The sequence below is a fragment of the Bombus bifarius genome, unplaced genomic scaffold (genome assembly GCF_011952205.1).
Source record: "Bombus bifarius isolate JDL3187 unplaced genomic scaffold, Bbif_JDL3187 scf7180000008178, whole genome shotgun sequence".
Classification (NCBI taxonomy): Eukaryota; Metazoa; Arthropoda; class Insecta; order Hymenoptera; family Apidae; genus Bombus; species Bombus bifarius.
This window is the reverse complement of record NW_022884495.1, coordinates 300,693-325,840: the sequence shown is the minus strand read 5'-3', so window position 1 is coordinate 325,840 and position 25,148 is coordinate 300,693. Positions and strand designations below refer to the sequence as shown.

Genomic DNA, 25,148 nt, shown 5'->3' with positions numbered 1-25,148 from the left:
CGATGATGCGGGAGACGATGACGCGGCCACGGGGAACGATGATTTTCGATTAAAATCGGTGAACGGTAGATGCGTGGAAAAGTACGACGCGACGAAAGACGATCTTGGGCAAACGTAGAAGAAACGATAATTACGGGCTCTTGCCAGATCGTCCGAGACGATGGATTTACAAGAACGGAGATGGTCGCGACGAAGAACGATAACGAGGAGAAGAGAGGAACAGCGGTTTGCGGAGCCGGAAACAGGGGTTGATAGGGTAGCCAGCGGAGTGGAAGAAGGTACGGAAATGACCTCTTTCGCGAACGAGGAGGAAGCGTCGTAAAGAAAGAAAATGGAGAAAGGAAGGAAAGATAAGAATGAATGAGCTAGAACCGAAATGCGAAAGGGAGGGGTACCGGGGAAGGAAGTAAAAGAGAAGAGACGAAAAGCAGACAAGGATAAAGAAGGATACGCGGTTGTGGTGGTGGTATCAGGATGGCATTCCCGACGTTTCGTTTCTTCTTTTTTCCTCCATTGTACCTTTCTTTCCCCCGCAGCGCCGATTCCTACCGCTCCATCTTCTGTCATTGCTCCCAATGCTTCGACCATGAAGAGAAGCACCTTGCTCGCCACACTGTCCGCCCATGTACTTCTCTCTGCGATAATTTATTCTCGATTGTACTTCGAACAACGCGATCGACCGATTAGCCTGCACTGCAATCACACACTACCGTCTCGCTCTTCCTATACGATATCGAACGAAACTTTTATCGCTTGTAATTTGAAGACCACGACATAGCAAGATTCTATATTAAAAGATCGAGCATCGATACCGACTGTTGCGACGATATTTCTTCTGAAAAATTGTCCATTAGCCGATTGCCGGGTCTCTTCCGGTCCCAACTAGATGTGAGATACTCGTACTTCCACTCGGACAGCGTTTACCTCGGATCATCGATGGAGAGGAAAGACATTCTGAAAGGAATACTTTACGAAAACTTGGAGAAAAACTTAAGAAAAACATACGACAATTCGAGAATGACAGGTTCGAGTGGAATTAGGATGAAGCTAAAGTTGCCGATGAAAATATGACAAGATATACGCGAATATCCAGGATAGGTGGACGGTTGGTTCGGCCGAGGAACGTTATCTCATAATCGTGGCTCAAAGTCACAGCACGAAGCAGAATCTGAAATGCATTCGGCTGCGCGACCGGATGAGCCTAGATTTTCGTGCTGTCGAGAGTGGCTGCATTTTCTGCGCCGGTGGCGGTCACGAGGGCGCGAACTAGTTCGTGAATCATGCCTAGAATGCTTTACATAAATTGCTCGGGACCGACGTCACGTTCTCGGACCCTAAGCATGAGACGACTACCGCGTAGGACAGAGAAAGAGAGAGGAGAAAGAACGTTCGTTGGCCACGGCAGAAGTGACTCAGCCCCCTGTACGCATGCGGGACACGGTTCGGAACAGAGTCGGAAACTCCGGAAAGGTGAAAGTATGCGCGACTCATCCGCGAGTCGAGCCAACTCGTGTCCTCGGATATCCTATTGCGCGAAAGGATCTTGCGTAAAGCGCGCCAATCATTCGGATTACTGCGTCGAAATGGAACGATCGAATCATCGCTTCGATGAGAAACTTTGCCTCCGACTGCGACGTCTTCTTGCGCGATTCCGTGAATTTTTTATGACGAGGCCGATTATCGTGTTTCGACAACCTACTTTACACGACGAGGTAGTAAAATACCGACACTCGTGGAAGAAAGATAGACGGAAGGATGGTATTCGTTGAAATGACGTTTTACGAAAAAGAATCAATCCTTTTATTAACGCTCAATCCGTATAACATGTATATACGACACGCACACGTACTTAATAATTAACCTTATGTTTTATATTTGATACTTTCGATCGCAGCGCACGTATTCCTATCTTTTTCCTCTTTTTCCTTCGTCGTTTCTTAAGTATCGTTCGGCCGTACGTCGGTTAGTTGCGTCCGATCGCTATTTATTCGATATCTTCATGGCGCAAGAAAGAATTCTATTCTTTCATCGTCGATGTCTCGTGGGTTCAGTGACTGACGCTTCGAGTGCTCCTGTCATCCGCGATGCTCAATGCTGGAGACTTCTGAAATAAAAAGACACGCAGCACCGCTTTGAGATCGGCCCTCGAATATTTTTCTTTTCTTTCTTTAACGACCGGAAAAATTCTTTAGATCTTATCGGATACGTACGACCCTCTCGATTATGTCTTCCGCGGCGTTTACTTTGGCAGGTCTAGCTGGAATTCCTCGTTTCGGTTCTCGCTCCATCTTATGAATCATCTTATAGACGCTCGAGTTCATTAAGTGATCGTAGTTCGGTAGATTCGTTTTCTCGTACTTTTTGAAGTTCACTCTGCGTTCATAAATCACAAAGATTACTAATAGTTCCACCAAGATAATTAATCACGTAACCTGCATCGTCGTTCTTCTTGCTGTAACTCTCGGTGAAACGAAACCACATACTTTCAGACGTACGCGCGTAAATGCACGAAGCAACCGCATTGCGTTATTAAATCATTATCGTAGGAATGCAAATTCACGCGGAATTGATAAAAAGTTAAGCTTACCCTAGAGCTCTGCCTCGAATCACTTCCGCCTGGGAAGATAAAACCTCTGCAATCATTTCGTCATTGAAGAAATCATTCGGACACCTCCATCTGCGGCCGCGCGTAAGTTCGACCTGCTTAGCCTGGGGCCAGAGATCTTGCGAACGTTTTCTCCCTCGTTGCTTTACTCTCTGCTGCAAACGTACGAAAAACATCATTCCACGATCCATAGCTATTTAAATTAATCGTTTCTTCACGATCCAGGAATGCTTTTGACACGGGGTTACGAAGGAATCCGCGTGCTTCCCGTTCAGACGTTCGATGGAATGTACGTGGCACAGATAACTTCATCTTCACGAAGTGTAAGGATACAATTAGGGAAACAAATTAGTGTTTCTCACGTTAAGTTATTAAATTTTTAGGTTCGTGTTCTTTTTTCTTTTTTGTTTCTTTTTTTTTTTTTTCTAGGATAACTCAAAAAAGAGAGGTGCATTCTTTGATATTTGTCGAAGAACGACGAAATTCTCCAATACATCGATGCGATTAAGATAAAGTACAGGATGCTGGAATATGCTAGATGACACAGTGTAAGAACAAGAGTTACTGCACATTCAATCTACATTCCGTATCATTCTCTAGAATACCTGCAACTCCTGAATAACTTGATCTTTTGCCGATAGATTTGGATCTGGTTCGAAACTGCCTATAATACACATCGCCTTGTTTCCGTTATCTTTCTTTCACGATAGTAGTTTGTAAAGATCGTTTTATCGATCGATGCGACGACGAGTTTGTTTAAATATTTACCATGAGAAGAAGGTGCAGGGCTGGGCGATTTCAAAACCTTCGTCTCGTAAGAAACGACAAATTTCTTCACTCTGCTTCCTTCTTCGCTCTTTACGGACAGAGTTCCTTCCAGTTCCTGCGTCTCCGTCTCTTCGTCGTCTTCCTCGCTGGCACGAACGATTTGCACGTGTTCGTCGGAATAGGCCGAGTACGAAATATCTTCGGTGTACTCGGTCACATCGTGTTCCTCCGTTTCCTCCAGTTCCTCGTGTTCCTCGTCCCGTTCTTCCGATTCTTTCGCCTCCTCCGCGTCTTCTTGCGCTTCTGAAAAATCAAACGAACGAGCCCATCGTTTCATCGGACAACTCTAGAGCGATAACTATGCCGAAAGAGTTTCGAGTTATGCGAGGAAGGAACGCGAATGGCTGGCAAATCGAATCGAAGGCAGTCTGGTCGGTTTCGCAACGAAACGTCGGTTAGGCCGGACGTAGTTGACGCTTGGCAGCTCTTCAAAAGTCGCGAACGCGTAAAATTTGAAAATATGCGTGTGCGTAGGCTGGCACGAGATACCGATCGAGGCTTATTCGCTCGAAAATGTAATCTTAGAGAGCGAGCATACCTCGTCGCCCCTCGTCGTTGTCAGTGGCGCCGTTTTGCACGCCGCTCAGCTCCATGATCTTCTGCAGTTGCTCCGACACGATTCTCAGGTGACTCTCGATCTCGCTCGGTAGCTGCTTCAACGCCAATAACTGTCGTTGAACGTTCTCCAGCTGTTTCTCCAGGTTAATCTCCGTACTGACAAGCTCCTTGATCTTCTCTTTATCGACTTTCGCTGCCACGTTCGCCATCTCTTTCTCGATCTCGCTCAGAATAGATCCCTGTGTCGTTCGCTCCTGCTGCGTTTCCTCCTCGTGAACGCTCGCGACCTCGGCGTTCCCCTCGTCGCACGCTATCGTTTCTTCCGGTTGCTGCTCGGTTTCGCTTTCCTCCGGCTTCGATTCGGCTTTCGACTCGGCTTTCGATTCGGGACGCGACTCGAGCTCGCGTTCTTGATCCGATCTACAGCCGCTTGGCTCTGGAGTGGCCGATGGTGTCGCCTGAATTCAGACAACAAACTATGTACAGAGTATACAGGGCTCGTGGATGGTGAACGGTGAACGTTCGTCCGGTCTGTCGTGCAAAGACACCGGATCGAAGTGCATACGGAACGCTTTTACCACCTGCGTCGCGTTGTTACGCTAATTTACCTGTTATCGCTTAACGAGCGAATCGGTTCTTTCAATCGCGTCGTTCAATCTCGAGTTACGTATGCACCCGCGATCCATTCGTCATCGTTTCTGGAAAACAGAATGGGATTTTGGGGAGAATCGTGATCCCGGGCGAAACGCAGCGTCCTAATTGCTTCATTTTGATATTAAGGGAATTATTATCGAGAATTTTAGCATTGGGTTTAGCATCCAGATATACGCATTTTATTTCGAATGTACTTTTCTCTCGACAATCCATCGTGAGTACATTGACATTGAGGTAATTATACGTAGATATTACATGCATCGATCTGCGCGTGCATGATAACGCGAGATTTCTGTACACTCGTTAGACTAGATATCAATGGATCGACGTGCGAGCGCGATCACTGAACTTCTTTAAGTACATACTACGTTACGTATACTTGCAGGACCGTGCATTTTACCATGCATTACCTTAAACGTATGCCACGTCTCTTTCGTCAGCTGGTTAAGTAAAATATGTAACGTTTAACGGACAAACTACTTTCACAATTTTTCCCGCGAAAGACAAGTTTAGTTTATGTGTGTTTTTTTTTTATTTTTTTTTTTTTAGTCGATGGATAAATTCTCGTTGTCCGGCTGCTGCACGGCCCTGGAAACAAGTATAATTGGCTATCTCTAGTTACGAAAGAAAGGTTACGGTTACATTGGACAGAAGATACAACACACACTTTTACGAACGACGAACACTTTTTCATTTTTTTTATACGTTTACAGATGGTCCATGATGATCTAGCGTCTGTTAGGGATGTCCTAGAACAAGTGATGTCGTTTTAAATCTAAACATAATCGTAATCATTAATAGTACCGTCTCGAATCACCTTATCTAAATAGACGTTGATTAGACTGTTTACTCGATACGAATATTACTTGTACATGTACAGCAAAATGATCGAGGTACAAGGGACAAACGCATATGCCACTAATCTAGTGAAATCCACGTCTATACGATTCGTTAGACCCTCGTAAAGAATAGTGGGCACGAAAGATAGCCTACGACCGTCACGATCGTTATCCTGCATCATCTTTTTATCGTTAATCGTTCGATCGGCCGATTCTCTGGTCAACTTCGTAGGAAGCCAATTAAAGAGATAGCTCCCGAAAGTATCGGAGATGTTGGAAGAGCCGGCAGATATGCTACCTCTGGATGATCTTGAGAGTCGTCTACTGCCACGGTGAAAAACCTCGGCCGAGATAAAGTCTTTGGAGGAACGGATCAAATTGGAAAGGACGTCGTCTTCTTTCATGGACGACACGGGCGCGTCGGTTTGGCGCGAGTTCAAGGACGAACAGCCTGGAATAACGACGGAAGAATCGGGAATACCTCGGACAACCTGGCAGCCAATGTATTTTACGATTAAACCAAGAGCGTCCAAGTGGTTTTTAAGGATACGTTCGACGTAACGAGTTCGAGCGAAAAATTTCTTCCTCGACGACGAGACAACGGTCGGGCGTGCCGAGAAACGATCGCGAAGATCCTGCAAATCGAAGAATACGTTCTCCAACAGATACGTCTCTAAATAACGACCTTTCGTTTTAATCGTTGTCGAGCTCCTCCTTCTGTCTCTCCTGTCAACATCCTTCGAACACGCTACGTCTTTGACATAGTTGATCAAACGGACAAGATTGCGCGAAAGAATGCGCCGAATGTAATGACCTTTAAAGTACAAACGTTTATCAATTTGTGACTTGGGTTTTATAGAATTTCCGATGACCGTCGAATATCCTTGCTCGAAATATTTCAGAATGCCGGAAGGAAGGCGAACCGCGACAAAGTTTCCGCTTCGAACAAGTATTTTCTCCGCGTAACGAGTTTTTCTCAATTTGATAAGAGAGATTCCTCTGTTTGATAACAGCCTATCGAATAATTTGCTGGAGGAAAAGCCATCGGTCTTCTCGAACAATCCGTCGATCATTCGCCTCATCCAATTATCCTCTCGTTTCAAGTACGTCTCAAGGTAACGACCTTTGATCCTGGATTTCGAAGATTTCTCGATGCTACAGCGACGTGGAAGTTGTTGAAGCTGGTCCATGCCGCGACCGCTCGATCGCACAGCGTCGCTTTCCTGGAACCGTTCCCTGAACGAAGGCTTTACTTTAATCGCTTTCTTAACGTCACCGTGGCTTTTCTTCCCGAACAAACACCTTCGGAAGTAATGCCCTCTCGTACACAAGCTCTTCGACTTGCACTTGTTCGGCGCGCGTCGCGCTAACGCTAACGCCTTCTCTCTGCGTTTCGATAACTGTACCGGGCATGTAACATCCGATCCCAAGTTCGTACAAGTTTCAGGTTCGATATCGAGAGAAGACCGCCGACTCTGGCAAATCTCGATCGGAAGTTCGAGACATGGAGAGGACGACACCGTGGAACGCGCGACGATTGGTTCGAGCGTTTGTTGCGAGCATAAACTATCATCGAGCGGTATGGACAAAACGATCGACGAATCGTTTCCCTCGATTTTCGTCTCCGTTTCGATATTTTCCATGTTTACCTCGGGAGTAGGTGGTTCCGGAGTACTCGCGTCCTCAGGTTTCAGCAGACCCTTCTCTAGTAGTCGGTCGGTCACGCTCCGCTTTTTCTGCTTCTTTATCACCACTTTGTACGACTCGACTTCTGTCTCTTCTTGTTCCTCCTGTTTCTTACGAGGCGTCGGTATCGGTCTTTGTGGTTTTTGCAGAAACACCGAGGTACGTCTCAACTGTTCGACCAAAGGTGGTTCGGCTGTGGCGATATTCTGAAGTTCTTCGATCACCTTCGATTGTTTCAGAGCAGTGACGCGGGGCTTGAGTTTCTTAAAGTTCACCCTGGAATGCGTACGTTATTAGAAACTCGCCGATAGCGTAATTCTTCATTATCCGTTTTTAACGATAGGAGAAGGAGGACAAATAAAATAACCGAACGTATACCCCAAAACGCCTTTGTCGGTCAAAAGTTCCTCTTCTTCGAGGATCAATTGCGCGATCTCGTCGTCCGTAAGATTCTGATTCGGTACGATCTCGCTGTTGGCGTCCTTAGGCTTGTCCGGCAGTGGTTCCACTTCTGGCTTCACCTCCTCTTCGCTCGGCTTTACTTCGCACGTTATTTCCTCGTGCCGCTCGATCACAGTTTCCCCTTTCAGTATTTGCTCTGGGAAAACAGGTGGCAAATCTGCGAGCTAACGAACGCGTTTATGAAGGCCGATCGAACAGGCAGAAAATTTGAATTTTCAATCGAAGAAAATATTCAAGCAACGTGGAATTTATGGACATTGTCCTAAGATACGTACCGGAATCTTATAGGGCACGATGTTCTCTTCGGACAACGCCTCCACAGCCTTCAGCGAATCTTCTTCTCTGCGTAACACAGTCGTGCCTGATTAATAGTGTTTCGAATTGAAATGTTTCGATCGATCTGTCACGCGTGGTCTGTACACTGTTCCGCGAACAGCGATCTTCTAGGTGAGTGGAATTGGAACGGGCAACGAATTTAACTGCTTTTTGAAGCTTAATGCGAGCCGGTTCACGCGCGAAAGGGTAATGAGGGATCGTGGAACAAATGTGTGCGGTGTAAATGCCAGCAATAAAATCGCCAACCAATGATAAACAGATTTCATTCTGGGTCACCTATTTATAAGTGTTGCAATTCTCGTTACCACACGTTGCCCGTACGCTGGGATATTCTTGCTGCGACGCGTTATAATAATGCGTACGAAATATACAGGGACATCGATATGTTTTTCCCATCTTTCTCAATCATTTTCCTTTTTCGTTAAAATATTACCGATAATTCGTCTAATAAATTGCCGTGTAATGTAAATTTCGGTAGCGTTCATCGAAGGATGTTCGTCGTGAATCACGAGGTACTCGAAATAAAGTTGCAGTTAAAAGTAGTTCAAGTTAAGCTTGCCCTCCAAGCGGGTCAATTCGGTGTAACGATACAGCGTGTCGTTGACATTGATATCGAATTGTTTTCATGGCTAGCTAGTAGATCTACTTTCGGTAGAAATCCAACTACTCTCTTCGAGGAGTCGATGGATTCTCTTCTGTGCACCCCTTTTAGGTAAGTACTTACCTCTGTACACCCAGAACAAAATTATTCCCTGCTCGCATTAGTTCCTCGTGTGCCTGACCGTGGGTCAAGCTACTGATGGGTTGATCGTTTAATCTCACTACAACATCGCCGACTTTCAAACCCATACATTCCGCCAGGCTTCCCTCTGTCACCTAAGAAATATTTCTAAATCGATTTCCACTTTTATTCGATTTACGTATCGCTAAAATTTATGTAAAGATTGAAACTCGTTAGAATCATACGATTCGAGAATAATTATCAATGCGTTTCAATATGCAACATGTATGTACATATATTTACAGTCACGGTTGCACTTTCACTTGAAATACCGCAGAGTCGGTAATGCAGGTATTTCTACCAATTCTATCTTAGAATTATTCTACCTTACCGATGTTTCTAAAACATCGGTATCATGAAATACTCCTGCAAGTATGCAACTTATTATACTTTCGTGCATTAGGTTACACGAACGTTTATTGCGCAGTAATCTAGGTAAAATGCACGTTTATCAGTTTCTTGCTAATTATTCATCGACTATTTAAACTAAAAGCTATTGCTTATCTATATGTCTGTATACATTTGTATGAATATATTTAAGCAATACAAAGATAATATCTGGTATATAATATAAAGTACGTACTCTGATCACAGTCAGCGGTTGTGGAAAATCGCTTCCACCCGCCAATCGAAATCCCCATGGTGTGTTGTCAAATTTTGTGAATTTTATGCTGATAGCCATGTCGTTCTACATCTGAAATTCACGTTTTCGCAATAACATTAAACGGAAACAGTCTGCGTCACTTGAACTAGTACGTCATTAACTTCGAAGAAATTAGTGTCTAAACCGATTTCCGTGCCGATTTAATCGATTACAATGCAAACGAGTGGAAGTTAATTATTACGTGAGAGTGAATTTTGTATAGTTGTTTCACGGACCGTACTAGGTGTCCGAGTTGCCCGAAATTATGCGCATTCAAATTTCGAAGAATCTGCAGAGAGCTTCCCATCACGAACAGTAAGTTTATTTTATTTTATAATTTACGTGAATTAATAAGAATTTTGACATTGACATTCTCAAAGTTATCAATTAAGGAAAACGATACCACATTGAATGAGACATACAATGATTTATATGGACCAACGGTAGAAAGAATTCGCATTCAAAAGTTTTCCTAAATTTCATTCTCGTTACGTAACGCTGATATAAAAAAGTGACAGGAAACAAACGATTAATATTTTTAAGACTTGTGGTAATTCTATAGTATTCCCGATCGGTTTCCGAATATCGACGACGTTTCGAATTAAATCTACTTTCCCAAATTTACTTTTCGGCGATTAAAAAATAAGAAAAAATAAAAAGGAAAGCGTTTGGAACGCGGCGGCAACCGAGAGGAATTCGTAGTATGTACACGGAAGTGGCCGCGCACCGGCCGAAACGAATATAGTTTAGTTAGTGCGCGAATTTACAGAATGATTCATGGTTACTTGCCAGTAAGTTGCGCGAGTAATCGCTGAAGAATCGTTGTATCACGATGCACGCTGAATACACACCGAGGAAAATTACTATATCACTGGATTCATGGATCGGAAGCGCGCGGCCAACAACCGGACCGGTCGATACGGCGGAAGAACCGATCGAACGAACCTGGCCAACTCTTCAACACGCACAAAACGGTGTCACGATAATGTTTGCCAGAAGGCGATCGTAGCTACCGACTTCAACTCCACAAATACACGGCCTCTTCTCTCCTCAACCTCCCGTCCCCTGTTCCCCTTGTTATCCAATCGTAAAACAGTAGGAAGCAGGCTCGATCTATTTACTGATCGATTTATTTAGATTCGGGGCCTCGATTTCTTCCTTGTTCTACGGACTCCTTCGCTCTCGCTGTTACTCTTTCGTAAAGTAACGATATCTATCCTTCTCTGTGACAAAGAGACCGAACAACCTTTTTTCATAATTTCGCGCCGAGATCAGAAGAACCGCGAATCGATTTAAAAATCGCAATGCACTCCTGCCATCTATCAACGTATTGAAAATGTCTGAATTCAGTTCTTTGCATTAAACGCGCGAAACTCATCGGTGCAAATTTTAAATATAAGAATTAAGAGACAAATTAATCGTTATGTTACTTACAAAATTGTTATATTTTACGACAATAATGTAATTTATATTTATGTGTCGTGTGATACGTTATATGCGTATCTGCATCAAATACTTGCGACTTAAAGTAAGTATGTATAAACTATATACATACTTAATGTAGGAGTACTATAAGTATATAAACACTTAATTGACAAACAAATTAAAGTAAAAAGATATATGGAGTATGAAAAATATTATAATGTAGATTTTATTCTAATCGACGTAAGCTCACTGTAATCGTTCAAAGCCTATCTTTCGATTAAACATAAAATCATACATGATGACATGGCGGACATTAATCTAAGGCAAACGTTAGAAACGTAAACTTTAGAAATGTAATTAAACGTTGATCTTTTATGTATAATTTATTCCATTTATTAATATACCTACATTTTTTGTACATAAATGATCTTCATTAAATATGATATGATATTGTAAAAATTTATAAAAAGCAACGTATAATCTGTATTACGGTTATAATGTATAATTTATTCTCTTCTTTTTTTATCATTCATATACTAACGATCAATTGATACGATTACATCACAAGAAACGATTATTCGATCGAAAATCTTTTTTTCGCTGATCATTTTCTAAGTTGATAAAAGCATAATACACACTCTCATAATAAATAGCGAATATATGACGTTTGCGCTGACAGATGTCAGTAGTTCGCAAATTTGTTATGCCTATATGTAAGTATGTAAGTACCATTTATACTACATACAACATGAAAGTAGCATGTATATACGTTAAAACATAATAATGCTGTATCATAGAAGTAAAAATTTAGTTAAATATTAAAGTGCGCATAATTTAAGGTGTTCAGAAATTTACATGAAACGATATATCAAGTAAGTATTACCAGTATTACACTTACAAGTTTTAAGAAAAGCTAGGTATGTAATTTATAGCTTCATTTAACATTTTATGCTTTTAAGTAGGTGCCTATTATAACATATTTATAAATTACTATCTTTTAGTAATTATGATATGCCAATATCTAAAAATTTCTGTCATTCACAAATAAACAAACAAATGAATATTATTATCGGCTATAAGCATATATGATATTTAAAGTATTTATTTAATGGTTAATAACAGTCAACAAAAGTAGCTACAAGAATACTTCCAGCCTATAATTGACTGCAGTATCTATGGAAAATGGTGGATATAAAAAATAATATAAATAAATCATACGAGTCTAATCATGAATCAAGAACCAGAATTAACAGTTCTGATACTGTGCCATCAACACCTTCTTCGTCGTCTGATTATATGACAGGAGAAGCAGATGATAGTTCAGACAGTAAAGCTGCTATACCTTTTAGTTTAAAATCAGTGGAAACTGTACTTTCATTATCTAAGGTATGAAATAATTTATATAAATATAATATAACAGATATTGTAATAATTCTTTGTTTCATTTAATTATATTTCACTTCTAGGCTACTTCTGAAGAATATCTTAAAGATATGATAGAAAAATGTAAGCAAATGGTCTTAGAAAGTGCAGAATGTTCTGATGAACGAAAATGGCTTGTTAGACGATTAATTGAATTACGCTTAAGAGTACAAGAATTAAGAGAGACATCAGAAGAAAATTTGCTTGAAACAGAAGTCATTTTAGGACATCATTTAGTACCACAAAAATATTATATAACTACTTCTGGGCCTGTATATTGTGATCATTGTAGTGGAGCTATTTGGACCATGCTCCAATCATGGTATATGTGTAGCGGTAAGACTCGTTAAAATATAATTTATTATCTTTAAATGTGGGTTTCCATGATGTTTAATTTTTACAATATTATTATAGATTGCAAATTTTGTTGCCATTGGAAATGTCTAAATAATATATGTAGAGTGTGTGTTCATGTAGTTGCTAGTGAAGCTGGTGGTTATACTTACACAAAAGATATTTGTCCTGAACAGGGTTTATCAAGTCAGAAATACAGATGTGCTGAATGCAAAGTTCAAATAACATTTAGTAAGTATATTCATTAATAAACACATTATAAGTGGTATATTATTAGATTGAAATAAACTCACTTTAGAAAAGAGTAACTTTCTATGTACAAGAGATATTCTACATTGTTGTGATGTAGATAAACCATATTTTTATTACAAGCTTTCTCAAAAGGACTATCTTTATCTTGTTTTGGCAGTCCATTTAAAAATACAGGTAACATACATAAGGGAAATTTTTGCAAATATGGGTTACAAATGAAAACATTTTTTTTATGTATTAATATTTCCTTTAAAATACGTTATTTGTAAATATAGAATCAGCATGGATTGAACCCCGTCTTTGTGACTATAGTGGATTGTATTATTGCCAAAGATGTCATTGGAACACTGCAATGGTAATTCCTGCAAGAGTGATTAGAAATTGGGACATGGAACCAAGATTTGTTTCTCGTGCCGCTGCACAGCTTTTAACACTTTTAGAAGAACGTTCTGTTCTGTTACTTGAAGAATTAAATCCGAAATTATTTACTTTAGTTCCAGATCTCTCTGTAGTGAAGGTAAATTAAATGATTATGACTTTGCATTAGAAAAGCAAAGAGTTTTATTAATTAAAAATAAATAATAAACAGAGGATGCGGGAGGAAATGCAGATGATGAAACATTACTTAGTTTTATGTCCAGAAGCTAATAAACAAGGATTACCATGGAAAATTGGAATACGCACTCATATGATAGAAAACTCGGGAAATTATTCGATTAAAGATCTCGTTGATCTTAATAATGGAGTACTTTTGGAAGAAATTCGTACTGTGTATGATACTATGCACACTCACATCACAGAACAGTGCGAATTATGCAAAGCGAGGTAAACTTCAATGATCGAAGATACTCTGTCTAAGTTATTTTATAACTAAGCCGCTAAATGTTAATGTACAGAGGTCATTTATGCGAATTGTGTGGTAATGATGAAATTATATACCCGTGGAATGCAAGTTCTATCACTTGTCGTCAGTGCTCGGCTGTTCATCATCGTGCATGTTGGTCGAAACAAAATCACTGTTGTTCACGATGTACAAGGCTTCAAAAGCGACGTGCTTTGCAAGATAAACAAACTCTGGACACAGATGATATTACGGAAAATGGATTGAATGCGAATGAATCGCTAAGTGATGCAACATAAACGCTAAATACAGTCGTGCTTATTGTGATTTGTGTATATATATATAATGTTTTGTGCAATTCTTTTATAAAATAAAACTGATTTTTAAAAATTCGTATCTATATATTCTATAATATATATGATATCTCAGCATCTATTTTAAATAATAGGAGATAGATATTTTTAAGTAAATCTGTTATTTTTTCATAAGTGGATTGCTAATTATAATTCGCGTAAGAACGAACAATTCAGATAAAATTATTTTATACATTATTGTTGATACAGCATTTGATAAAAAATCTGTTGTCCAAAAAAATGATAGGTAATATTTTTCTTGAAGTTACTCTTTGCTAAATTAATTTTTAACAGCAACATTTCTTTCTGTTCGTTTTTAATCAAAATATAATTGCTGATACGTTACTATCTCTGTAAAATTCAATACAATTAAGGAAAACTTTACCGTTTACGTAGTAAGAACGTCACATAAAATGATAGAAAGATAATTGTTACATCACGTATTTCCTAATCGTGTTTTATGAGTAGAAATATCATGATTTTTACAATCTATATATTTTTATTATGTACCACGGTCACTTTGGCCTTTGAATCTGATTCTAATTCAATAACATTAAAAGAAACATATATTACTTCAATGGAAAAGTCAATTCAAATACTAATAAACTCCGAACAAGCGATCCATAAGAAAATTGTGAGTATTAAAAATTATTTAAAGGCACTGGCATCTGATATGCTCCCCAAGAATGAAAATACACAGAAAAAATCAACAATTGGTGATGTTTTTAACTCATTTAAATCCAAAATTAAGGCAATATTTCCAGGTATGTAATATTATTTAATATTTTTTTTAATATAAATAAGTTGATAATGTAAATTTTAGGAACATACTGGTGTGGTGATGGTAATGTATCTCCAAATGGAGAAGATCTTGGACTTTTTGATAATACAGATGCTTGTTGTAAAACACATGATCTTTGTTTGGAGAATATTTCAGCAGGAGAAAAACGAGAAGGACTTTTAAACAATGGTATATTCACAAGGTAATTAATACTTTACGTTAGATTAATTGAAAGGGACTAAAAAACATATTCTATGTACAGGTCATCATGTGAATGTGATAGAGCATTTTATCGATGTCTTAAAGAAGCTCATAACATTTTTGCTACTAATATTGGAAAAACCTATTTTAATGTTTTAAGACCCCAATGCTTTCAGGCAGATTATCCTATTGTAGACTGTAAAAAATACACAGGGTAATATATTTCATAGTTCCTTCAATTGTTTGTACAAAATATTTTTAATATGATTTGTTATCCTTAAATTTTAGACATCGATTGATGAATAACAAATGTGATGAATATAATTACAACTTCTCACTGCCACAAATAATGCAATGGTTTGATAATCCAGATTTTTAATAATTTTTAGTTAATTGAATAATATAGTGTAAGTAACTTGTAGCAAGCTGTTGCTATATTAAGTTAATTTTTGTACTAGATGAAAATATTAAAGAGCAGAATGTACTTGTTACCACTGAAACAAATATTAGCGCTTAATAAAGTGCTTGTTATAGTTAGAAATGTTCAAATTCAAGTGTTCCTTTCAGTGGTATTCCTCTTTTAATGACATGAGGTATTGTTTTAGGTACCATACTGAAAAATAAATTAAACAATTATATGCTTTTCATAACTAAAATTCTATCTTAATAAATAATTAACTTACGTAATACAATCAATAATAGGACACACTGAAAGACAAAGTGTACAGCCTGTACAATCATCTGTTACTAATGGAATGTGAGTTTCAGAATCAAATCTGATTGCTTGATAACCAGAATCAGCACAAGCCATATAACACTTTCCACAGTTTATGCACATATCCTAACGCATAGAATTGTTTACCCTTAATATATAATGATAAAAATGAATAAAACTTGAAATAATTAAAAAACAATTAAGACCTACGTCATCTATTAACGCTACCACTTGTTCTTTGTTATTCAAGTCCTTGTAGGTACTGATATGACTTAAAGCTTTACCAATAACATTTTTTATAGTTGGTACAGGCGCAATAGGTTTTGGAGCAGGTCTCGTTATTTCGACAGATTTATCGAGTGGATTCGAGTTAAGTTTAATCTCAGCTATTTTTTGTTCTCTAAGTCTTTGATATTCTCCAAAATATGGTATATTCTGAAACACAAAGCAATTATAATATATTATAGCATATTTTTATTTAGTACGTATTTATTTTATTCAGTCAGTTAGCCAAAAGTTACACTTACTTTGCCAAGAGCATGTTGTAATACAACTGGTTTCCCTTTTTGATGTTTAAACGTCGGTGGGCTTTGTCCATCCCAATTTTTTACTTGTTCTAAACTTTTCAAGTACAGCAAGGCTTTTAAACCAGTCACATAATCATCAATTAGAGTAAAATCTTGATTCTGTACAGCACTGCAAACCTATGCGTCATTTACAAATAATCCAATATAATTGACGTTATATGTAGAAAATTCATAGAAAGATAACATGGCTAACTAATTCACCTGCAAAATAGATGCTCCACAATGTAAAAACTGAAGAGCAACATCCGCTGAATCAATTCCGCCGATACCAAGTATGGGAAATCCAGGAAGATTTTTCGAAATGGAAGAAACTGCCCTTAGAGCTAGCGGTCTAGTTGCATTCCCTGACATACCTCCATAAGTTGTAGCCTTCTTAATGCCAACAGCTGGCCATGGTGTTGCATCCGCGTGCAAGCCCATTAAACTTTGAACCGTATTTATGGCAGATACTCCATCAGCATGACCTATTACAAAAGATTATTTCTTCGAACATTTATCATTAAAATATTTTAATTATTTATATGCGAAAAAGTACCTTCGTAAGCTGCCTTAGCTATCGAAACGATGTCGGTAATGTTTGGTGTTAATTTCACGAAGAATGGTATCTTTATAGCTTCCCGAACCCATCTTGAAATATTTCTTACCAATTCGGGATCCTAATATATGAAAGTTTATATAACGGTTGATAATAAAATGATAATAAATTATTTAAATTATGTACTTGGCCACAAGCTAAGCCCATTCCAGATTCTCCCATTCCATGGGGGCAAGATAAATTTAATTCTAGAGCATCAGCTCCGGCTGATTCAGCTTTCTGAGCAAGTTCCGTCCAATCTGCTCTATTGTATGTACACATAATACTGGCAATAATAATCTAAAAATAAATTTGAATCTTCATCAGCAAAAGTGATGTAGAAATCTTATAAAAACTTATATAATTGTATGTTTTTTTAAACCTTAGATGGAAAATCTTTTTTTAGCTCTGTAATGCTCTTACACCAGTAAGCTTCTGACTTTTCAGATATCAATTCAATATTCAAGAAGCTACTTTGTTCCGGACCGTAATGGTAGCGTGAAGTTGTACCTTTAATTATTCGTGGAGACACATTTGTGACAAGATCCTAAAACATTGCTTCCTTAAAATAATTTTCCCAAAAAATATTTAACAATGATTTAATTACTTTATCCAAAGAAAAGGTTTTCGTGACAACGAAACTCCATCCAGCCTCGAAAGCTCGCCTAATCATGGTACTACAGGTGGTCGGTGGTGCAGAAGCAAGGCCAAAAGGATTTTCAAATTTTAAACCGCACATTTCGACAGATATATCAACGTCATCGATTGGAGTGTGAAACTTAGGTAATTGAGGGACTTCGGATACTTCCGAATTATAGCAATTCTATCGGACAGCAAATAAAACATTGTTTAAACCACTTAGATATATGATTTTAACAGATAATTATTTCTTCGATCTTTTAAATTATTACCTGAATATATTTGTGAATATACCATGCAGCTATTTTTCCATCATTTACAGATTCGACGGTAGTATGAGCAACACCAGCGAGATCTCCACCACAGAAGACTCCGGGTACAGAAGTACTCATGGTTTCCGTGTCTACTTCCGGTAAGTTCCATTTATTCATTTTAATGGGTACCATGGCTCGCGTTACTTAAAGGTACAATTCTTTAAAGATATTTCTTCTTAAAAAAAAGGAAATGTTAATGCAACTTAAATTACTACCACTCGAATCTTGCAATCCTGATCCAAAAGCAGATATAATAAAATTTGTTTTTAATCTGCAAATTTGTTCCTCATCTTCTATCCATTCGTCATTCTCGTCTTGCTCGGTTCGACAGAATTCTATTGCAACTATTTTTCCATTTCGAGTAATTACTCGTTTCGGTGATTGAAAAGGAACGAACTCGCATTTTTCTTCTCTTGCTAAATCGAACTAATCACATCGAAAAACTTAAATTATAAAATAATACAAGAAGAAAGCTATATTTTATTTTGTACGGCAATAATTACTTCTTCAGGGACGGCTCGAATGTTAGTGAATCCTTTTCTAAAAACCACGAAAACTTTCTTTGCGCCACATCTTAGCGCAGAAGTAGCACAATCGAAAGCTGTATCTCCAGCGCCGAGAACAACAACATTCCCATGAAGAGAAGGTAGTTCGTTGCTTTTACATGCGCACATTCCCGGTTTACTACCCTTCGCTACTTTTGGTAAAAAGCTCTTCGATGTAAAAAAGCCCATCTCTTCTGTAAGATTTGAGAAAATTGGAACAGTCTTTGCTTCCGGAAGACCAATTCCTAAAAAGATTGCTTTATACCCGGAACTTTGAAGACCCTACAAAGTTTCAAAAAGTTAGTTGAAGCTGGTTGTACTTTTTATCAATTATAGTCGTAGTATTACACGTAAATACCTGTATCGTTAAATCATTCTCTGATAACGCTTTGCCCAGTTCAATCTTAACACCTAGATCTTTGATAAGATCTATCTCGAAATTAACGACATCATACGGTAATCGATATTGCGGAATCTCTGACGAGCTTAAACCACCGATGTAATTTTCTTTCTCGAATATTGTAATATTATCATATCCCAAACGTGCAAGAAATGATGCACAGGATAAAGAAGCTGGTCCACAGCCAAACAAAGCGATTTTAGTATCGGAATGTAGAACGGTTTGTCCGGGAATTCTAGTTTGAGGTATGTTCATTTGTTTGAAGATCTAAGGAACAATGATTAACGAGTCATGACGTATTTAATGCACAAAACATCAATCAAAATTGTTTGGCTCCTTACATCTGTTGCAAATTGTTGAAGACCACCGATATTTATGGGTCCTTCCTCAGATGCATGCAAATTACATCCACCCACGCACAAATCACTTGTCGGACAAACCATACCGCAAGTAAGTCCGAGAGGATTATCGGACAGAATCGCTTTTGCTGCACCATAATAGTTCTTGTTTGAAATTGAAGTTATAAAGGATTTAATATCCAGTTGCGTTGGACATGACTTTTGGCAGGGAGCGTCTGTACATTTTAAACAGCGCGCGGCTTCTTTTAATGCACTACGTTCGCTTAATGTGGTGTGCTTTATATCATCGAAATTTTTTGTTAGAGTTGGACATTTCTGTAAAATAATAAAATAATAAAATATAAAATATATAAAAATATATAAAATAATGAAATAATAACAATCTAGAAAAAAATGATCTAACTTAAGAGTATCTATCTTGTTCAAATAAGACTTAGTCCGTAATTTTTAATCAGTAATATATCTTACAGTGCAGTTTTCATTAATATTTCTCTTCCACATTTTCTTATTTTCTGTAGTATGCGCCGAAGGAACAAAATTTGCAAATGGTTTTATTTTCGGATTTAAGCTTAAAAGATTCTGGAAAGGAACGTTTAGAATTAGATTAAGAATGTTCCTAACAGATCTTCAATGTCATGATATATTAATTACTCACTTCGATATCAGGCACATCTTTGCTAAGTAACGCGATAGATGCCATTTTTTCGCAACGATATTAAAATTTCACACAATTATTGAGTAATCACAAATATTATATTCGTAAATGTCATCAATCGTTATAACAACTGGAGCAACTTACTCCGAGTTATCGTGAACACTGACTGAGTGGTCTACTTGAAATGTATTTGGAATTTCGAAACTCCATATACTCTATTTGCGTTTAAAACACTAATGAGTCATGGAAAGACTCATTATCTTTGGTTCGAAAGTACAAATAAACTTGAACGGAACCTTTCATATACAATTACATACATGCATATCTGATAGTCTCTGGATTTTTTTTATGTTTCTCCTATAATGCTTATTTTATATGTGATAACTGTATCAAGTAAAACAGCTTTATCTGCATTACCGACTTCTTCGGATTTATAGTACCCGAGAGAAGAGAATCACTTTAACTTCAATAGGGAAGACTGTAAAGAAGACAAGAACAGTACGGTATACTGTACTTTGATTACAGAATACGTTGAATCGATAAACGATGAATATTAAAAGTGATGTACTCTCTATAATCGAACATGATTATAGCCCAAAGAAACTATCCCTTTTGAATGTCGTTTAATTAAGTACAAATAGTAGGAAGCGTTCTCTTCCTCGATATAATTACGATTCATCATGAAATAGTCCTGTAATCTTGTGAACTCTTTAATTAAATGTTAGAATTCTACGATGTAAATGTTACAAACCCACGAGGCAAATGGTAAACTGATACAAAGTTAGTATTCCCAATATAAAGGTAAATTCAATCTACGAAATTGCAACATAAGTAATTTGTTTGAGAAAATGGATATTTTTGGGGAGAAACAAACCAAGTTCAAAAAGATACACCCTAATAAACACTTGCAAACTAGTTTATCAATCATTTACTATCTGGGATTCTGGCCGGAATGGGCCAAATATAAATATTTGTATAATATATACACAACTTTTAATTTAATATTTTTTCTTGGAATTACTATAGCTAGCAATATCGTATACATAATTATAAATTGGGGAAATATAGAGGCAATGATGGCCAGTTTAAGTATTCTCATGACTTATTCTACGTACGCCACAAAGGTATAATTTAAGGTGTAAGATGTCTTTTTGTATATCTTAATCGTTATGATACTGTATCGTGTAATAATATGACTGACCAAATATTTTTGCTCGTTACTTCTATTCTCTCTCTCTCTCTCTCTCTCTCTCTCTCTCTCTCTTTCTTTTAGAAAAATAGAATAAATAAACATATTATTCTATTAGATACTTTTTACATTTGTAAATAGGTGATTTATATTATCTGCCGACGTAGACGTATCAAAGATCTTATAGATATAACAAACAGCGAAATGTTTAATCGAGATAACGATAAATACGAACATATTACGGCATATTATACTTGGCAAGCAATTTTTCATCAAATCACTTTTCAAACTTTTGGTTTCATTGCTGTAATTTCTTGGGGAAGTACCCCGATATTATATCAAATCAGTGGGACATCTAAACAATTACCAATGGTAGGATGGTATCCTTATAATGTAACATCTACTCCAGTTTTTGAATTTACTTCTTTGCATCAATTTATGGTCGTCTGTACAAGTTGCATTAACAATATAGCAATAGATACTTTAGCAACAGGTTTTATAGTGACTGCTTGTTGCCAACTAACAATCTTAAATTATAATATTTCTTCGATGCATTGTATAATAGAAAAAAAATATACTTTATTAATTGATAATGTCAGTATTGAAAACTCTACTTTAAAAGTTTATAGTAAAATGTATGAGGATTTGAAACATTGCATTGAACATACTATTATGATATTTGAGTAAGTTTCTCAATTAAAGATACAAATTTCAACATCTATTCCTCAAATATATACGCACATTACTAAATATTTCCAGTTTCTCAAAACAAATCCAAGATGTATTTGGTACTTTAATATTTTTACAACTTCTAGTAGATTGTATTGTCATTTGTGCTATATTATTCAACTTATCACAGGTAAATCTTGCATATTAACTTTGTTCGGTTTACGCAGTCGTAAGTATGTACTGTGTATTTGTTACATTTACAGATGAAAGATTACGTTACATCCGAATTTCTTGGCACATTACTATATACGTGTTGCGTGATATACCAAATCTTCATATATTGCTGGCATGGAAATGAACTACATTTTCATGTATGTAATTGTGATCAAAAATTTAATAATAAAAATTTTAGTTAAAAATCACATTTACAGAGCATGAGAATATGTTCATCTGCCTATGCAAATAACTGGTGGGATAATAGCAAGGATTTTAAACATGCCTTACTTATTATAATGGCAAGAGCACAATGGCCTCTTATATTAATTGTTGGAAATGTTATGGAATTATCATTACAAAATTTTGTTCTAGTATGTATATATATCTATAATGATTTCATTTTTTTTATTCATTAATGTGATCTTTTAGATTCTACGTACGTCGTATTCTATTTTTACCGTGTTAAGAACTTCTACAGCTACCTAGATATATTAATAATTATAAAAATTTACAATAGAAAAATATTTTAAATGTTTATTCAGACATTAGTAAACATGGTAGAATTTTAAATATGAAATTCTTCTAACCATGCGATCAATATTAGTATAAAAATATAGATTCAACAATCTTTCAATAACTTTGTAATGTATATAAAATATAAAAAATAAATATATGCATAAACATACATTTTATAATATATATATATGTCTCGATAATCGTAATCCGTGTTTCATATCACCATTTATAACTATATAATGTGTAATATGATTATAATGCTTCTACCATCACAGCTATTCCTTGACCTCCACCAATGCAAGCAGAACCAATTCCTAATTTTCCACTTTTTCGTCTCCTGCAAAAGTGATTATGTATCATTCTCATTAATTCATTCTATATATTCATTAGTTTCTTATTTTTTAAATATTAACACACCTTAGTTCATGTATTAAATGTGCAGTAATTCTACTACCAGATGCAGCTAATGGATGTCCAAGAGCAATAGCTCCACCATCCACGTTTAATTTATTAATATCTAGATCTAACTCTCTAACACATGCCAATGTTTGAGCTCCAAATGCTTCATTAATCTAGCAAAACATATAAATAATTACATGTTTGATTAGATACCTACATTTAAATGAGATTTTTATTAATATTTTTACCTCAACAAGTTCAACATCATTCAAATTTTTATCAGTAACTTTAAGAAGTTGTTTGATAGCCGGAGCTGGACCAATTCCCATAATACTGGGTTCTACACCTACAATGCTGTATCCTATCAAACGTGCTAATGGTGTAAGTTGCTCTGTCTTAACAGCCTCTTCGCTAGCTAAGATAATTGCTCCTGCACCATCGCAAACACCCTATGTGGAAAAGTTATATGTATGTCCAGAAAGTATAAAATATAATTCTAATGTATCTACAATTAACTTTAATAAGACACAAATTAACATACAGATGCAGATCCTGCTGTAACTAAACCATCTTTCTGAAAAACAGGAGGTAATGTGGCTAAACTTTGAGAAGTTGTTTGAGGTCGTGGATGTTCATCAGTACTAACGACAACATCTTGCTTTTTCACAGTGATCGTAACAGGTGCAAGTTCCTCCTTAAAACGACCAGCATCATTGGCTGAAATAATTGAAATTCGATTTCAGTATCTTTATTCATTTATATTAATATTTTAAATAATCAGCATTGAGTTCAATATAAAAGACATTTACCAGCCTTCCATAATTGCTGACTTCTTAAAGCAAATTCATCTACCTCTTGTCTGTTTAAGTTATATTGAGCTCCAAGCTTTTCTGCAGTTATACCCATAGTTAAATTGCAATAAGTATCAAATAATCCAAGCCATAAAGCATCCTCAAACTCATATTTTTGCCCTAGAGTTGTGCCAAACCGAACATTTCTTACAACAAAGGGAACTTGACTCATATTGTCTGTTCCTCCTGTTAAAACTATCTTAGATTGCCCTGTTAAAATATCCTGAAAATAATAATTAATTACCTTTTATGTTTGCACAATTTTATTACAAGTACTTTTTTAATATATACATATACTATGTGATACATGAATCTATACCTGTGCACCATTAACAATTGACTGAAATCCAGAACCACATAATCTATTTACAGAGAATGCTGGTTTTTCTAAAGGTATACCAGACTTCAATGCAACATGACGTGCTAAAAATCCTCCATCAGCAGATGATACCTTGTAAATAATAATTATAAATCTTATAAGAGCATGGAACATTTAATAAAAACAATCAACTGGTATATGTAAATATTGATTAACTACATACAGCTAATACATGCCCAAAAACAACACTATCTATTTTATCAGGATTTAGCTTTGCAGATTGCAAAGCAGATTTGGCAGCAACAACTGATAGATCAGTTGCGCTTTTATTGGAAAATACACCACCCATTGTACCAAATGGGGTACGTTTTGCAGCTACAATAAAGATACCTATAGGAAAAAAAATGTATATATATATTATATATATATATATAATATATTGTATATATATTATATATATATATATATATATATGTGTTTTTATATATATATATATATATACACACAATTGTTTGATAGTTTTAATTACTTAAAATGTAAATATAAATACATACAAACGCATTTTAAAATAATAAAAGTAGCAGTCATTTAGTTATATTTAACATTAAGTCCAAAGGTCGAAAAACATATTCGCAAAACACCTAACATTTATTCTTCTAAAATTATATATATGACATCATTTTTTCAATACTATTAAATATATTTTGTATATATATATATTTAATATTAATTATTTATTTACAATTTTACTTTGTATTAAGACATTTTTTCTTATTTTCCTGCCGCATAAAAGATATAACGTTTATATATCTCAAAGATCTTGTAATTATAAAACTTCAAATATAATATATTTTTGTGCTGAGTCAGAAGTATTATAAAAATAAATAGGAAAGCTGGAAAAATTATAAATAAGGAATTTAAGAAAATATGTAAATATTTATTCAATTTTTTTATTAAAATCTCTAGATATATTTATTTTTATATACTAAATGTTTTGAATATTACATACCTTTCGTTGCAACAGACATTGTGTAACAATATATTCTGTATTACAATACAATCTACAACAGAAATTCAACCCCTAATGTATTGTACAGTGTTCAACTGCTTATATATGTACCGCTATCTACTACCACACGTTTGTAACATAACATACTCATTATATAGTAGTTTATATATT

The 25,148-nt window shown here is 36.3% G+C and overlaps 6 protein-coding genes across 14 annotated transcripts; 3 read left to right on the top strand and 3 right to left on the bottom strand.

Annotated features, from left to right (window-relative positions):
• Positions 1-1,783: 1,783 nt before the first annotated feature.
• LOC117209557 (probable inactive protein kinase DDB_G0270444) lies at positions 1,784-10,409 on the bottom strand. Of its 6 annotated transcripts, none has more exons than XM_033451715.1 (12): positions 10,182-10,409; positions 9,333-9,443; positions 8,693-8,844; positions 7,908-7,974; positions 7,549-7,796; positions 7,134-7,446; positions 3,972-4,449; positions 3,374-3,676; positions 3,211-3,269; positions 2,588-2,760; positions 2,211-2,373; positions 1,784-2,104 (listed from the first exon to the last, which is right to left on the bottom strand). In XM_033451715.1, the coding sequence occupies exons 2-12, from the start codon at positions 9,429-9,431 to the stop codon at positions 2,048-2,050; spliced, it is 2,112 nt and encodes a 703-aa protein (XP_033307606.1). In that variant the 5' UTR covers positions 9,432-9,443; positions 10,182-10,409; the 3' UTR covers positions 1,784-2,047. The 6 variants fall into 6 exon arrangements, with proteins under 6 accessions (XP_033307606.1, XP_033307607.1, XP_033307609.1 ...); XM_033451716.1 differs by having other exon boundaries at positions 1,787-2,104; positions 2,588-2,757; XM_033451718.1 differs by lacking the exon at positions 10,182-10,409 and having other exon boundaries at positions 1,787-2,104; positions 8,693-8,857.
• Positions 6,361-20,018, bottom strand: LOC117209555 (dihydropyrimidine dehydrogenase [NADP(+)]). Of its 2 annotated transcripts, XM_033451712.1 has the most exons (17): positions 19,810-20,018; positions 19,623-19,733; positions 19,137-19,469; positions 18,754-19,062; positions 18,354-18,677; positions 18,066-18,276; positions 17,809-17,993; positions 17,505-17,720; positions 17,280-17,444; positions 17,045-17,197; positions 16,859-16,979; positions 16,525-16,787; positions 16,264-16,440; positions 15,947-16,171; positions 15,705-15,862; positions 15,507-15,634; positions 6,361-6,371 (listed from the first exon to the last, which is right to left on the bottom strand). In XM_033451712.1, exons 1-16 carry the CDS (start codon positions 19,852-19,854, stop codon positions 15,556-15,558), a joined length of 3,075 nt encoding a protein of 1,024 aa, XP_033307603.1. In that variant the 5' UTR covers positions 19,855-20,018; the 3' UTR covers positions 6,361-6,371; positions 15,507-15,555. The 2 variants fall into 2 exon arrangements, with proteins under 2 accessions (XP_033307603.1, XP_033307604.1); XM_033451713.1 differs by lacking the exon at positions 6,361-6,371 and having other exon boundaries at positions 14,995-15,634.
• LOC117209563 (differentially expressed in FDCP 8 homolog) lies at positions 11,194-14,082 on the top strand. Of its 3 annotated transcripts, none has more exons than XM_033451733.1 (8): positions 11,194-11,689; positions 11,940-12,203; positions 12,284-12,575; positions 12,654-12,824; positions 12,966-13,019; positions 13,121-13,362; positions 13,435-13,670; positions 13,742-14,082. In XM_033451733.1, exons 2-8 carry the CDS (start codon positions 12,000-12,002, stop codon positions 13,983-13,985), a joined length of 1,443 nt encoding a protein of 480 aa, XP_033307624.1. In that variant the 5' UTR covers positions 11,194-11,689; positions 11,940-11,999; the 3' UTR covers positions 13,986-14,082. The 3 variants fall into 3 exon arrangements, with proteins under 3 accessions (XP_033307624.1, XP_033307623.1, XP_033307625.1); XM_033451732.1 differs by having other exon boundaries at positions 11,930-12,203; XM_033451734.1 differs by lacking the exon at positions 12,966-13,019 and having other exon boundaries at positions 11,211-11,689; positions 11,930-12,203.
• LOC117209577 (phospholipase A2-like) lies at positions 14,294-15,436 on the top strand. The gene is made up of 4 exons (XM_033451765.1): positions 14,294-14,803; positions 14,863-15,022; positions 15,083-15,235; positions 15,310-15,436. Exons 1-4 carry the CDS (start codon positions 14,500-14,502, stop codon positions 15,398-15,400), a joined length of 708 nt encoding a protein of 235 aa, XP_033307656.1. The 5' UTR covers positions 14,294-14,499; the 3' UTR covers positions 15,401-15,436.
• A 160-nt stretch (positions 20,019-20,178) lies between the features above and the next one.
• Positions 20,179-22,427, top strand: LOC117209565 (odorant receptor Or2-like). Its single transcript, XM_033451737.1, has 6 exons — positions 20,179-20,933; positions 21,140-21,681; positions 21,758-21,857; positions 21,931-22,038; positions 22,099-22,254; positions 22,313-22,427. The coding sequence occupies exons 1-6, from the start codon at positions 20,658-20,660 to the stop codon at positions 22,367-22,369; spliced, it is 1,239 nt and encodes a 412-aa protein (XP_033307628.1). The 5' UTR covers positions 20,179-20,657; the 3' UTR covers positions 22,370-22,427.
• On the bottom strand, positions 22,402-25,082 carry LOC117209566 (3-ketoacyl-CoA thiolase, mitochondrial). Its single transcript, XM_033451738.1, has 8 exons — positions 24,978-25,082; positions 24,192-24,358; positions 23,969-24,100; positions 23,608-23,872; positions 23,340-23,515; positions 23,047-23,247; positions 22,817-22,971; positions 22,402-22,736 (listed from the first exon to the last, which is right to left on the bottom strand). The coding sequence occupies exons 1-8, from the start codon at positions 24,994-24,996 to the stop codon at positions 22,652-22,654; spliced, it is 1,200 nt and encodes a 399-aa protein (XP_033307629.1). The 5' UTR covers positions 24,997-25,082; the 3' UTR covers positions 22,402-22,651.
• Between the last annotated feature and the right edge of the window lie 66 nt (positions 25,083-25,148).